We start from the raw sequence: 16,046 nt of genomic DNA on the forward strand, positions 1-16,046 counted from the left end.
AAACCCCCAGGACATCATTTATAACCATTACTCACCTCAAGCTGGCCAAAGTCCTAGCTCGCTATGCCCTTGCCTCGCAAATCAACCTCCTCGCGCGTCGAATCTTGCCAAAACCACAACGAATACGTTACAATAGGCTAAGGGAATATAACCCAATCGAAAAGACTCGAAAAACATCGAAATTCACGAAGTTGGCAAAACTCGAGCCCAGGGCCCACTTCTCGAAAAATCAGAAAATTCACATCACCGGATTCCTTATCTCGCCACAAGTCTATACATATCAAATTTACCAAAATCCGAGCTCAAATGCTCCCTCAAACCCCAAATTTTCATTCAAAAAGTCAAGCCCTAATTCTCCCTTTTTAATCAAATTTTCATGAATTTAGGTGTCGAATCCACAATTAAACGATGTTCCTAGGCCATAAGACTCACCTCCAATCCATCCCAGTCGAAAACCTCTTTAATCCTCGTCAAAAAGCTCTCAAGGTTGATCAAAAATGATGGAAATGGACTAAGCTTCGCGGAGGAAATGTTTAATAAAACCCTTCTGCCCAGCTCTAATTTACTCTATGCGAACGCGGTCCAACCCCCGCGTTCGCGATGAACAAAATCTCAATAACCCAAATTTCCCCTATGCGAACGCGGTGACCAACCCGCGAACGCGGACCTTCAGCTGGCTCTGCTACGCGAACACGTCCCCTAGACCGCGAACGCGAAGAACAAATGACAAGGGTCCTAAATCCCTCTTATGCGAACGCGATGCAAGCCCCGCGAACGCAATGCTCCAGGTCTCGAACCTACGCGATCGCACCTCCCTGACCGCGAACGCGTAAAGCAAAATCTCAGACACCTAAAACCTTCTATGCGATCGCGAGAGCCCTCCGCGATCGCGTAGAACAAAATCACCCTGCACTGCTGCTGCATTTATCTGCTGCAATTCTAAGTCCAAATCTTCCCGTTTAGCCATCCGAAATCATCCCGAGGCCCCCGGGGCCTCAACCAAAAGCACCAACATATCCCAAAACATCACACAAACTTGTTCCAATCATCAAAACACCTCAAACAACACCAAAATCATCAATTCTCATCGGATTCAAGCCTAAGTTCTTCCAAAACTTCCGAAACACGCATTCGATCAAAAACCCAACCAAATCACCTCCGAATCACCTGAAATTTTGCACACACATCCCAAATCACCTAATGAAGCTACTGCAACTCTCAGAATTCCATTCTGACCCTCGGATCAAAATCTCACCTATCAACCGGATATCGCCAAAATGCTAACTTTGCCAATTCAAGCCTAATTCTACACCGGACCTCCAAAATCACTTCCGATCATACTCCTAAGTCACAAATCATCCCTCGGAGCTAACCGAATCACCGGAAATCACATCCGACCCTTCTAACTCATAAATCAACATCCATTTGACTTTTCCAAACCAAACCTTCCTTAAAGAGACTAAGTGTCTCATTTCCTACCAAAACCAATCCAATTCGACTCTAACACACCAAATGCCGATAATGAAACATGAATAAGCATAAAATAGGGGAAACGGGGTGGTAACACATGGGACGACGGATCGGATCGTCACAACGGGTACCTCACACTAGTTCCAACCATCTGGCTCGCTTTTGCGCATCTTATGGCCTTGCTTTCTATACTCATAATCCTCCAACATAAAACAACACTACAAAAATAATACAATAAGAAAAAAAATAAAACTAAAAGAAAGCAGTAAAGTTGGGCTGCCTCCCAACAAGCGCCTAATTTAACGTCGCGGCACGACATAAACCATTTTATGCCTCCATCACGAACTTATGAATTGAGCCCCTAATTTGGTTTCAAGTTTTCTGCTATGCTCTTTTGGTGGGGCTACAAAGATAACCAGGCCAAGTAATAAATTTTTCACCCTGTACTTCTCGGCCTTCAAATGAGGAATGTAATTTTTGCTTTTTGGCACAAAAAATTCAAGAATGTAGGGACTCTCATCCTCACCCTTTGAATCCCCATAGGGTCAAATGGTTCGATTACTATCTTACTATCTAAACACAATGTGAAAAAATAAATCGAATGAGGTCTAATGCGCCCTAACTCATGAATTGTACTGCTATTTACATCCCCATTTATACACACACTCAATTCTCCAAAAGTAATGTTATCTACTCCCTCACATGACTCTAAAGCACTCTTCTCAACATTGACATTCTCAAGAAAAACATGGTCTAATGATTGGTATTATCGTTTTAGCTCCTCAATTTGGTCTAGAAGATTTTTTTCAGCTTCACACAACTCATCATTAAATTGTTGGACATTACACGCATCAACTTTTGCACTCAAATCTGCATCCAAGCTATACACAGCCAAGCCAAAATTATCAATTTTATGTGCAAGCTCATCTCTCTCCTTAGACCAATCATTCACCAATGTTGTTAGTAAACAACGTCGTTCCGCAGATTCTCCTAATCGAGAATATCCGTCTCAATACCAACCCTTACTCCCATATTCAAATTCAGATCTCCAAGAGGTCAGGCCATGACAAGCCCAAAAATACGGGCCATAAAAGTCTTCTGTCAACCAAGCGCCTTCTTCAATAAACCTCCGAATATTTCATCCCCATATGTCATGCTGAGAGAACTAGAAACACACTAAGATAAAAATCAAATAGCTATAAAAATAAAATATTTACAAAAAGAGAAGGAAAAAGAACTTGTAAAGATAAAAGTAAAAGTCTAATCTAGAAAAATAGTTAATTTCTAAGTCCCCGGCAACGGCACCAAAAACTTGTTGCGGCCAAACGCACACGCAAGTATACGCGGTCGTCAAGCAATAAAGTGACTAAAAGTCGGATGTCGAACCCACGAGGACTTGTGATTAACTATCAACTGAATTAGACTATCCTCATTATCTAAATAAGAATTAAACCTAGAAATATTTGATTCTAAACTAATTAAATAAAGAAATATAAATAATGAACTTTGAATAGAGGAAGAGCAGATTTTTATGATATCATTGTAATGAAAACGAACTAGGGTTATGGGCTATCTAACATTCCTATTGTATTCTTCAATTGAGTTGACTAACTAATTTATCTAATTTATTGGTTAACAGGGTTAATATTGCTCATAAAAATCTGTCGAGTTCTTACTCACCTATTCAAGCTAACCTAACTCCTATACCTCTATGAAATTAGAACTAACAAGAACACATTTATAATTCTTGTAAATCAACCAAGCAAGGCAATTAGGTATATGTTTATCCTAATTGCGAATCCGTTCCCCGATGCCCAAGTTCAAGAACTTGCTCTACTCAATCCTATATGCAATCTAGAATTCCCACTTTCGAGTTCAATTCAAGATTCGTAGATAGTATTCAATTGGTAATCAAGCAACCAAATAATTAAGTGTAGGATTAAATAAATAAACCAATATGATAAACTAAGAAATCAAAATCAATATCCGAATAACAATAGTCATGAAAGAACCACAACCCAAGAACGTGAAGTTTAGCTCCACATAGACATGGTAGCCAAACAACAAATCATACAAAGAAACATAAAAATTACTAAGTTTTTTGGAAGAAAGATGGAACTTGATGAATTCCGGCCCCCACGGCGGCTTTGTACTTGTGTTTTCCTCTAAAAACGTCCCCCTCCCCCCCTTCAAAATAGGCTTAGGTTAGCTTTTATATGAGTTGGGGGCGTCTTGGGGTCAAAATAACCGAGTCCTAGTCGAAAAAGACCACTTTCCCGTCTTGAGCGTCCAGGGCAGCGTGGGGCGCTGGCCCTGGCGCTCAAAAATTTCAGCTATTGTAAATTGCGCCACAGCCAGAGCCCCACGCTAGCTGTGGCATAAATTTTAGCGGATATGGTGTAGTTTACTGGTCAATGAAGTAAATATAAATTTTAAAGATTGTGGTTCAAATCCTAATAAAGATAAAAGACGAGATAAATTTTTTTTTTCCATTTGCCTAAGTATCGATAAACAAAATTATTCAATTTCTATACTGGCGGATGATCGAATTTTAATAGAGCTAATAAAAATTGCATTGCAAACGAAGAAAAGCAACCTAATACCACGTATAATATCTTTGTTTGGAAAAAACATGAAGGAAAAAGAAAAAGAAAAAAGAAACTTACCTCTTATAGATGCTTCAAGTGTTAGATTGTACAAGCAATTGTGAGCGTCAATCTAGGAGTTATTATGGGAATAAAAGAGTTTAACTTATATATATTGATGTTATATACGGATTTACGTACATTATTAGTAGAATTTAACATGTTATAGCAGATATTTACTTTTTTTTTTTACCAAGTTATCTATTTAATATATTCAGTGTAATTCTAAGTGGAGTCTGGGGAGGATAGTGTGTACACAGATTTTATTCCGATCTTATTCCTACCTTATAACAATAGCGAATATTTCTGATAGTCCCCCGACTCAATAAAGTATTTGACTTGATATAAACAGTTATATTAATTATTGTAGATCAAATTAACCCTATGATGGTTAAAGATTGCTTATAGCTGATTAGGTAGGAGTGTCCCAAGTTCTTCATTTATATATTCAAGATAGACCTCCTATATTTTTTTTTAAAGTTTCTTTTCCTTTCCCTTCAATAGGGAGAGTAACTTTATCAACTAACTTCATCACATAATAACTTGCCGAAGAGCTTACGATATCTTCAATAAAACAATGAAAATCTGACAACTTAGAATTTCCAACAAGAAAACATAACATCTATATATACTTTTGCAAATTTTCCTACTAGTATATATGGTGGAAACAAAGGATTTTCTAGCACAAAGATATATGATCTTTAATTATATAAACCCTTCATTTCCCACCTCTATTCTATCTCACAATCGTTTATATTTCCTCTTCTCTAGTTCTCATAGCATTCACCAAGGTAATCTTGTTCGCTCCTGAATTTTGCGACGAGTTTAGCTACTACCTTAATAAATTCATTCAATAACTTTCACAACAATAGAAATTTGATCGATATTTTGTGCGCACGTGAATTAAAGAAACATGGCAAAGTTGGTGGGGCATGTAGCAACAGGTCTTGGTTTCTTTTTAATAGGTATTTGGCATTTATTCAACCATATTAAACTACATGCTTTGCACCCAAATGGCTACACTTCTTTTCTATGGTTCCCAACTCCAAAAATAAGGCATTTAGAGCTTTTCTTGATTCTAATTTTCACCTTAATTTTCTTATTAAGGGAACTTTTTAGTGGCCATCATATTCTAAATTCAGATGGAAGCATCCCTTCTAACCATCTCCACTATCTTGAACATTCATGTATTTCCTTATCTTTATTTATTTATTCATTTTTCTCCTTAATAATTGACAAAATTACCCCTTCAATCCAAGCACAAAATGGGATCACAAATTTTCTTGCATCTATTGCTTTTGGTCAAGAACTTCTTCTTTTTCATCTTCACTCAACTGACCATAATGGTGTTGAAGGACAATATCATTGGCTTTTACAAATAGCCATTTTTGTTTCTTTAGCCACTACCCTTTTGGCCATTCCTTTTCCTAATAATTTCTTGAACAATGTTGTGAGATCTTATAGCATTATGTTTCAAGGAATTTGGCTTATGGTCATTGGTGTTATGCTTTGGACACCAAAATTTATCCCTAAAGGTTGTTATATAAAGTTAGAAGAAGGGTATCAAGTTGTTAGATGTCATGACCATAAATCTCTTGAAAGAGCAAAAGCATTAGTAAATATAGAATTTAGTTGGTATATAATTGGAACCACTACTTTTGTAGTCTCTTTTTACTTGGTTATTATCAAGATTTTCACAAAAAAAGTTGAGTACCAATCCTTAACAAATAATTACGATGACCAAGAAGAGGACTTAGAGGATGTTGAAATTCAGAAGAGAAATGATGGTGAACTGAAGAAGTTTGTTGAAATGGGAAAAATCATATGTAAGAAGTGAGGAGTTAATTATAAAAGCAAAGCATGGGAATATATGTACAAAAAGGGAAAAAAATTGTTTGGTGGGGGTTGTATATATATATTTTTTTAATTATGTTCATAAAATAGGATACTTGTTTAATGGAAGAGGAAAAAGAAAAAGAAAGTAGGAACTGGTTCAAAATATTATTTTATTGTTGGCTTTTAATTAGGGAGAGAAAGACAAAAGTTATGTTTGTATATATGTATATATATATGATATATTTATTCTTTTATTTTTGGCTGATTTCCTATCTCTTTTTTTTTTTTGAATTTTCTGTCTCAACTAGTTTAAATTCGCGTTACATAGGGCCAGTTAAAGAGGAGCGCTCTCTTTCAAAAATTTCCTTTTTTCCCGGGATTCAAACTGAAGACTGCCAATTAACAATGACGGAATTCTATTCATCTCACCACATCCCGTGAAGGGTTAAAACCTATAGCGAAATCCTTGCCTTAGAAGTGATAAACTGATTGAGTGTAGAAATTGAATGGAAAGATTTGAGAAAATTTTCTGTACTGATGTAATTCTCTGTGTACAGTGCATGTGTACACAGCTAAAAGGGAATCCAAGAAATAACCACCAGTCCATGTGTCACCATCCTATTTGTGTATCTATAACTAACATAATAAAATAAATACAGAATTATGTATAAGAGCTGTACAAGATGCTTCTTCTAGAACCTTCAATATTGAGAAAGGAATGATTGCCGTTCCTAATATTTTCTATCAATTTAAAATTATTATATATGCCCTTAAAACACAAATACAGAAGGTCTATTGTGCATGCATGAAACTGGAAATGAAAAAGAGAAGCTAAAAGTCGTTATACGAACTACATAATAACTGAAAACATTGAGGGTAATATATATGAAGGGAAAGTAATAAAGATTTATTGCAGTAAGTAGAAGATGTTATGAAGAATGTATAAGAAACTAATAATGAATGAAGTTGAAGGAAATACTATATCGGACTTTAACCTTGCTTAAACTAGGTTAAATTAAAGTTTATAATAATTAAGTGAAAAAATGGTAGTAGCTGCTAAAGTTATAACTCAGATGTAATAAGTACATTATAAATGTAACGTGATGTGTAAGCTACTTATCATTCTATTTTCTTTACTTATAAGTATATTATAATTTAAAATCTTATATTATACAGTCAACCATTGTCGTAAGTTATCTTAACGTGATGCTGTTATTGCGTATTGTCAATGCATAAGAAATAAACTTTTAACATACCCGAGAGAATGCAACAATTTGGCTAGATACCATGGAATAAATCTAACTCGAATCATGTTAAATAAAATTGGATCAAAATCAAGATCCTTAAATAAAAAATAATTAACTTAGTATATATACATGTCTATTAATATTGATCAAAAATAAAAAATTACATGAAGGGGTGAGTATATATGAGAGCTGGACATGCATATCTTTATTTATTTATAATATTTATTTTTGCGCATATATAATAAATATACAACACAACCCTAGCAACACTGTTTTATTCCTTTCTCTTATTTTCCAACATTAAATCCCTTCTTGTCTTTTAGCTTTCAATATTTCATAGAGAAAACAATTTCTCCATTTCAACAAACTTCTTATCAATTTGGCTCTTTTCTTGAGCTTCAACATCTTCTAAACCTTTTTCATCCTCAAACTTGCTTGCTAAAAATTGGTAGTCAATTTTCTCTGGATAAATATTCTTGATCAGAACCAAATAAATTGAGATTACAAAAATAGTAACCCCAACCAAATACCAACTAAATTCTATATTTATCAATGATTTTGCTCTTTCAAGGGCTTCAATATTATGACATGTAACAACTTCATGACCATCATCTGATTTTAAAACACAACCTTTTGGTATAAACTCTGGGGTCCAAATCATAATTCCTGTGACCATAAACCAAATTCCTTGAAATATAATACTATAAGATCTCACAAAACTATTCAAGAAACTATTAGGAAAAGGAATTCCCAAAAGTGTAGTGACTAAAGTCACAAAAATAATTATTTGGAGAAGCCAATGATATTGTCCTTCAACACCCATATGGTCAGTTGAGTGAAGATGGAAGAGAAGAAATTCTTGGCCAAAAGCAATGGATGCAAGAAATTGTGTAAGTCCATATTGGATTTGGGGTGAAAGTGTAACATTGTCAAAGATGATGGAGAAAAGTGCATATACAAAGAAAGTTAGGGATATGTTTGAATGTTCAAAACTTCTAAGATGATTAGATGGAATAGTTCCATCAATATCTAGAGGTTGGTGTTTTTCTGGACCAATAAAAAGTTCCATAGATATTGAAATAATTGTACCAAATATAATCAAGAAAAGCTCTAAATACCTTATTTTTGGAGTTGGAAACCATGAAAGTGAAGTGTAGGATTTTGGGTGCAAAGCATGTAGTTTAATATGGTTAAGCAAATGCCAAATACCAATAAAAAAGAAACCAAGACCTGGTGCTACATGCCCTACTAAAGAGCCCATTTTTTTTTCTGTTTTTTAGGGGTTGTAAAAAGCTTATTTTTGGTTCTTATTTGTAGGAAAAAATAGATTGGGGAAGAGTGGATATATATATATATATATATATATATATATATATATATATATAATGGCGAGGAGAATGGTGAAATAAGATAGAGATCCTTATTCATATGATAGCTCAATAGGTATGGGAAGTACTAGTGAAGCTAGGAAGTTTTTCAAGGGTATTCAAATTTGAAAAAAAGTGACAAAAAATTTCCGACAAAGGGTATTCAATATGTTTTATATACCTCTAAAACGTAATATTTTATCTATATACACAGTGTAATTTTTGACGAAGGGTGGTCAGTTGACCACCCTTGTGACCATGCGGCTTCACCACTGATGGGAAGGCTGTAAACTATAAAATAACGTGTTATAATCAGTGGTGGAACCAAGATTTTAATTAAGAGGAAGTAGACTTATGTACGAAGCCAAGAGATGTTAATATATAATATATGTACATATAACAAAAATTATCTAGCTATACAGTGTAATTTTATATGAAAGAGTGTCGGTTCTTGAATACATGTGACTCCGCTACTGGTTACAGTATGACAATATACGAACTATTTTCACAATCAATTTTCTCTAAAAGAAAATGGTAAGCAATTGCTTCCCCGATTTTCCTATGTATATAAGTGGGTAACTTCAAAAATTAAAAAATAATAATAATTTGTATAGAGTCAGTAAAATGAGCTAACGTTGTTGATCATTCACCTCTTCTCTTTTTTGCTTTTAGCACTTGATCAATACTACATAGTATATAAAATATCTCGAATCTTACTAGAACTCAAAAAGGTATTAGTAGCAGTAGTAATAATAGTATTATCATTTTCAAAATTAATGTTCGGTGTGTGTCAGATCCTTCAAGAATAGTATATTTTTGAAGAAGCCGACACGAATACAAACATAAATTATCACTACCATTTTGTCATGTATTCATCATCATATATGAGAAGATTCATACAGTTATATTCTTGGTGTGCCCATAATTCCAGTAGGTTCCAAATTTAAAATGTCATCTTTCTTTTGTGTATACTCCAAAGCTAGCTATATTGTCGTGTGTTCTAGCTAGGAAGTTTCATCAAATCTACGTTTTTTGCGTGTTTCTCTTTTTAAAATATTTATTTCACCTCGCACCCCTCATATTTTCACAATTTCGGTTTTCCATTCGTATGATTTAAATTTCTAAAAGATCGCTTTATCATTCATGATATTTTATTTTATTTAAAACCACTAAATTGAGATATATTCTTATATATTAGGTTATGGTATAGTGGGGGGTGGGGGGGGGGGGGGAATAAACCTTATAGCATACAGCCGTTATTATAAATTAGGTTGAAGCTTAATAACAACTTGACCCGCTGTAGCACTGGTTAATTCCTTCTCTATTTGAAAAAATCCGGGTTCGAATCCTGGCAGCGGAAGTAAATTTTTGATCATTTTATCAGTATCAACTCTAGGACGTTTTGTAAAGATAGCAAATAAACTATCCTAAGTTTTATCTAGGCTGGGTTGGAGCTCGACTAAAGTTAGACTCGACTCAACTTGAATTGATTTCACCCATCAAAATTTATAGATCAAAGAGCTTTATTGAAGTCCCATCGTGGATGATCCAGTTGGTTTGGAGGGCGGTCATCCATACAGATGACCTGTGATCGATTCTTCCCTCAATGCCTTCTGGGTCAGCCTGTCGTACCGGATTTGCCTAGTGCGGTTACATCCCATGTGTGGTTTGCGGGTCAGTACACAGGGGTTTACCCAGTGCGTACAGAGTGCTCACCCGAAGGGCAGAGGCTGCGATAAAGGCTGTAGCGGTTGTGAATTTTTCTGGGGTTCCAAAAGAAAAGAGCTTTATTAAAGCTCAATTTAGTAAAATTCGAATTAGACTATCTAACTCGTTAGATCGGTTGAGCCATATAATAATTACTTTAAAACAAAATTTTAGCAGTAAATTATCTATTCTCAAGTTAGCTCGTAATCTCATAGGAGATACTACAAAGCATCAAAGCTTGCCTTTAAGGCTTTAACAATTAGGGGTTTGATATTAGTAATTTCTTGTTTGGTAGTAGTATTTTTTAACTTATGTATAACAACAACAATAATAACATACTCGGTCTAATTTCACGCATAGTGGGGTTTGGGGAGGATAATGTGTATGCAGACCTTATCCCTACCTTGTGGAGGTAGAGAGGTTATTTCCAAGAGACTCTCGACTCAGGAAAGTATAGGTACAATAATAATAACAAGTAAACAAGACAGGACAACACCAGAACCCATGTAAAAGCATCATACAGAAGAAGAAAAAATGACAGGTATTCAAATTTCAAAGAAACCTAATACCAACCAAATGCGAGAGTACATACCGGTACGAATAATTGAGACTAACTAACATACTATCCTAATTTTCGACCTCCGCACATTCCTATCTAGGATATATGTATAACTAATACATATATTAGTTATACACCATATTTGGCATTATCGTATGTAAAACTAATACATAGCATTTTAAGTGTGACATTCCTATTATTTTTAATTTTTTTTAATCTCTTTGTATGAATTTTTGCAATCGGCACTCGACTTATGTAGCTAGTATAACAACATAACATGTAAAATATCATCAGAATATCATGCTCTTATAACGTTACATGATGACTACACATACCCTTTTGCTTGGCAGTTTGGACAACCTGAAAATTTTGCAACTGCAACAACTTGATATTGTCAATAAAATGTCACCTTTGTATGATTATCTCTCAATACATGTACATTAAATTTGGAATAGCGATGCAAAATCGTAAAGAAGAGTATGAGCGAGCTATCGGCTTTTCCATAATAAGAAAAACTAACATTCTCGTCCTAACGGATGACCTACCTATTAAAGTATATATTTTTGTGAATGAAACATTTAATTTTAAGTAAGTAATTAATACATTTATAACTTATAATTAACATACAATTTTATACGAGTAAGTGAGAGAAACTCTCATCCATCGTTAGGAATCTTCCGCATGGAAACACCACCTAAGTCACCCAACATACCACCGGAACCGCCGGATAACACCATCATGGAAGTAGAAACTAACCAAATGCACTCATATAAGGAAATGCTATTAGAAAAACAAAACACTACACAAGCTGAGTACTACGCAACGGAAGCCCAATCAACACTCACACGAGAAAAAGGGAAGGAATCCACAGGGCCTATATTTCTATCACAAGAAGATAAGAACAGACTGCATGAGCCATGGCGCTTCTCAGTTATAATCAAGTTATTTGGGAAAAAAATGCCACACTAACTTCTCCGTTCTAAGCTAGTTGACCTTTGGAGTCCATCTGAACAGTTGATTTTGATTGACTTAGGATGGGATTTTTTCATAGTCAAATTTAGCAAAGAGGAGAACTTAGTGAAAGCATTACAAAAAGGGCCATGGTTCTTATCAGGGAATTTCCTCTCAGTAAGAAGATGGGAACCAAAATTCGTTCCACAGGAAGCAACCCTATCCTTCACTGCAATTTGGGTAAGACTACCGCAGCTGCCAACAGAATTCTATGATAAGGAAATCCTTGAAAAGGTGGGTCGGAAGCTGGGGAAACTACTAAAAATTGACACATGCACCTCAGCCACTCTCAGAGGAAGGTATGCACGCATATGCATTCAGGTCCCCCTAGAAAAACCAGTAGCAACCTCAGTCACAATAGGAGATCATAAACAACTGGTACTTTACGAAGGGGAAAATGTACTATGCACTGGATGTGGAAGAATAGGTCATATCCTAAAAGGGTGTACACATAGACAAAGCCAATACCAACACCAGCCCGGGATAGCCCAGAATGCTCAAAAAATAGCCAAAGAAACACTGCAAATCAAACAACAAGTACAGAGGAAGAAGAAGAATGGCAAGTTGTCTCCTTCCCAAGAAGGAAAAAAAAGGACACCGCCACAAAACAAAGGCAAGAACAGGATACCTACCCCAAAGACAATTCATCAGCAAAACAGGACAAAATCAAGGTAAAAATGTTCGATGCATCCTCAGGTAAGTTCCTGGAAACTCAAACTTTCCGGTACACAAACAAAACTAACTTGTCACAGGAAATGGACCGGCCCAAACAAAACTCCACGAGGGGGCCACACAGCCAAACTAGAACAGGACAGTCCACAAAGGAGCGGGTTAATGTCAGTGTTAAAAGAAAAGCGAACCCAGGCCAAAGTCAAACCCACACAAGCCGGGAAACTGGGCCCAGGTCCCAAACTACAACTACCAATTCTGACAATATGGACATTACCCAAACCCAAATGGACCCTACCCCATCTCCAAAGACAATTCGGCCCAATAACCAAAAAAGCACCCCAATTTTCCAGATAGACCCACTTCAAGCCTCAGACGAAAGGTCTGACCCAAATGATGACCCCTACCACACTATCTCTCCCCTACCAACCCCAACCGGTGAGAAATCCTCCATGACAGACCAAGCCTAAACACAGTGTAACCAAGAAATCCCCATTGATTTGACAGAATCAATCAACTCCATTGGATTTCCAAGTAAACCATTACTCAGTAAATCAGACACAACCCCCAAAACAACGAAAATAATTATGACCCAAAAGACTCAAACGTCTGAAATGATTGAGTTGCCCAATGCCCCTTCCTTTATTACCAACCCAGAAAAACGAAAAATCAAGAAAGCCAAAAATGGAACCAAGCAATACCCCCCCCCCCACCCAATATTCCTAATCTCCAACCCACCACCACCGGACCACTTACCGGCCACTTGGCTGGAGTTGGCCCTCCATGGGCAGGCTCTGAGCTACGATTTTCAACTGGGCGACCAACCAGTCACCCTCATCATTCAGAACCCAGCACACTTAGCAAGGGTCGCAGCAGAGGCACTAAACAAGGGCTTGGGGATGCTTGGAGCCCAAATGTGGCAGTCAGCGATGGAGCAGGTTCACCCAGCGAACCCAAATGCCAACAGGGAAGTACCAATCCAGGAGAGGATCAACCAAATCTTCAACAGTATGCCGTTCTTTCCAGAACTCACAGTGGAGGACCCATATGCCACACCACATTTCAAGGCGTTTCAACCGGAAGCAGCCCAGAAAGATTCACCTTCACAGCAGGAGAAGCAAATACTGATACAACCAGAGCAATCACCACTGGGGAGCATAGCAAAAAGAATCTCAACAGCCCTGGAGATCTTGAAGAGCAAAGACATGACAACGGAACAAGGAGCAATACCAATCGACGATCTAGTGAGAGTGGACTCAATATGGCTGGAGACAGTGAGGGCGGTGGAATTCAGTGTGGACCACAGCGAAACCCTAATCCTCCTGTGTCCAAAGAACCTAGTCTGATGCGGAATGGAACTTTCATCTCATATGAGCCAAGATACTCTCAAACCACTCCTAACCCTAACCCCAGTGATGAGATCCCAACAGTCTCAGCTCCAGGGAAAGAATGTGATGCATCCCCAGGGCAGGGAAACAACATCTTCGAGCACAAGCCCTCCAACACTGAACCCTCTAATGAATTTCATCATATGGAATGTTAGAGGGGCGAACAGTGCGGAGTTCAAAAGGCATTGCTCAGAGATGGTCAAGCTTCATAAGCCAATGATGTTGGTCCTGCTTGAAACAAAAATGGCAGACCACAAAAAGCTCACTGAGGAGCTTCAATTTGATATGCATGTCCAATTCCCTGCCGTTGGCTTTTCTGGAGGTATTGTAATCATGTGGAAAGAAACATCCATCCAAGTGGATGAGATAGCTGTCAATTCACAGGGCATTCATGCCATGGTTAAGGTACTGCCTTCAAACCCACCCTGGTTACTTTCTGCTATTTATGCTAGCAATGTTTTAGAAAATAGACTAAACCTTTGGGATAATCTGCTTGACATCTCCCACACTCATCTGGGGAGCTGGTTTGTGGGGGAAGACTTCAATGAAGTCCTCAAAGCTGAAGAAAAATTTGGGGGCAACCCCATCAATACACACAGAAGCAACTCCTTCTGGAACTGTATTAATAACTGCCACCTCATAGATCTAGGTTTTAAAGGCAGTAAGTATACCTGGTCTAATAAGAGGTACAAAACAAGAAACAGCCTCATATTAGAAAGAATAGACAGATGCCTCGCTAATAACCAGTGGGTAAATCAGTACCCTGAAGCCAACATCACACACCTCCCTAGGACTCAATCACACCATTGCCCCATGCTTGTTAGCCTTAGTAATGCCAGTCCTAGTCCTATAAATAAGCCATTTAGGTTTGAATCCATGTGGTGCAGCCACCCAATGTTCCAAAGCTTGGTTAGGGACTCTTTTAGCCCAAACTCTACCTTAATCCCCTCCACAGCCCTGTTTAAAGCAAAAGCTGTTAGTTGGAATAGGGACACCTTTGGCAACATCTTTCACAAAAAAAGGAGACTCCTTGCAAGGATTGCAAGAATCCAGAAATCTCCCCATTACCCAACAAGTACAAACCTTCAAAGTCTGGAAACACAACTCATTGATGAGCTTAACTCAATATTGAAAAATGAGGAAGACTTTTGGAAGTTGAAATCCAGAATCCAATGGCTCTCTGAAGGAAATGCAAATACCAATTTCTTTCATGCATCCACCCTTAATAGAATGAGGAGAAATAAAATACTATCTCTCCAGAATGACAGTGGTCAATGGATGTTTGAAGAAGGAGAAATCCATCAGGCTATCTCCTAGTTCTTCATAGAACTGTACAAATCCTCACACCAACAATCCAAAGCTGGAATCTCATCCACAGAAATCCAAGGGCCAACCCTTTCACAGGCTCAACAGACAATGTTAGGAATGGCCCTTAGGGATAGTGAAATCAAAACTGCCATATTCTCCCTCAAGCCTTTTAAAGCACCTGGGCCTGATGGTCTACACCCCTTTTTCTATCAGAAATACTGGGACATCGTGGGCAAGGATGTCATTTCCTTCTGTAAAAACTGTTTCAACACATCAATCATGGACCCAAGAATGAATGAAACCCTCCTTGCCTCATCCCAAAATGCCTCAATACCTCAGTGCTTAGGAACTTTCGACCTATAGGCTTATGTAACACTGTCTACAAGACAGTAACAAAAATCATAGTCAATAGGATCAAGCCTCTCCTCCCAAGCATCATTGGACCCAGTCAGGCAAGCTTCATGTCAAACAGGAGAGCTTCTGATAATGCCATCATAGTTCAGGAATATATCTCCCATTTTGGGAAAATGAAAGGCAAATCTAGTAACATGATGCTCAAAATAGAATTGGAAAAGGCCTTCGACAGGCTTGAATGGTCCTTTATCAAAGAAACCCTCCATGTTTTTAGATTCCCAACCAGCATCATCAACCTCATCATGTCTTGTGTCAGCACATCCACCATCTCTGTTATTATCAATGGGGGAAAAACTGCACCCTTTGTGCCCACTAGAGGCATCAGACAAGGAGACCCCCTCTCCCCTTAACTCTTTATCATGTGCATGGAAAGGCTGTCAAGAGCCATAGACAACAATGTCTCAAATGGAGACTGGCAGCCAATC

The 16,046-nt window shown here is 37.4% G+C and overlaps 2 protein-coding genes across 2 annotated transcripts; one reads left to right on the forward strand and one right to left on the reverse strand.

The window, feature by feature from the left end:
- Positions 1 to 7,306: 7,306 nt before the first annotated feature.
- Positions 7,307 to 8,501, reverse strand: LOC109219452 (transmembrane protein 45A-like). Its single transcript, XM_019383911.1, has one exon. It carries the CDS (start codon positions 8,457 to 8,459, stop codon positions 7,533 to 7,535), a length of 927 nt encoding a protein of 308 aa, XP_019239456.1. The 5' UTR covers positions 8,460 to 8,501; the 3' UTR covers positions 7,307 to 7,532.
- Positions 8,502 to 14,094: 5,593 nt separating this feature from the next.
- LOC109219450 lies at positions 14,095 to 15,216 on the forward strand. The gene has a single exon (XM_019383910.1). It carries the CDS (start codon positions 14,095 to 14,097, stop codon positions 15,214 to 15,216), a length of 1,122 nt encoding a protein of 373 aa, XP_019239455.1.
- The last annotated feature ends 830 nt before the right edge of the window (positions 15,217 to 16,046 follow it).

This window comes from Nicotiana attenuata, unplaced genomic scaffold, assembly GCF_001879085.1.
Source record: "Nicotiana attenuata strain UT unplaced genomic scaffold, NIATTr2, whole genome shotgun sequence".
NCBI lineage: Eukaryota > Viridiplantae > Streptophyta > Magnoliopsida > Solanales > Solanaceae > Nicotiana > Nicotiana attenuata.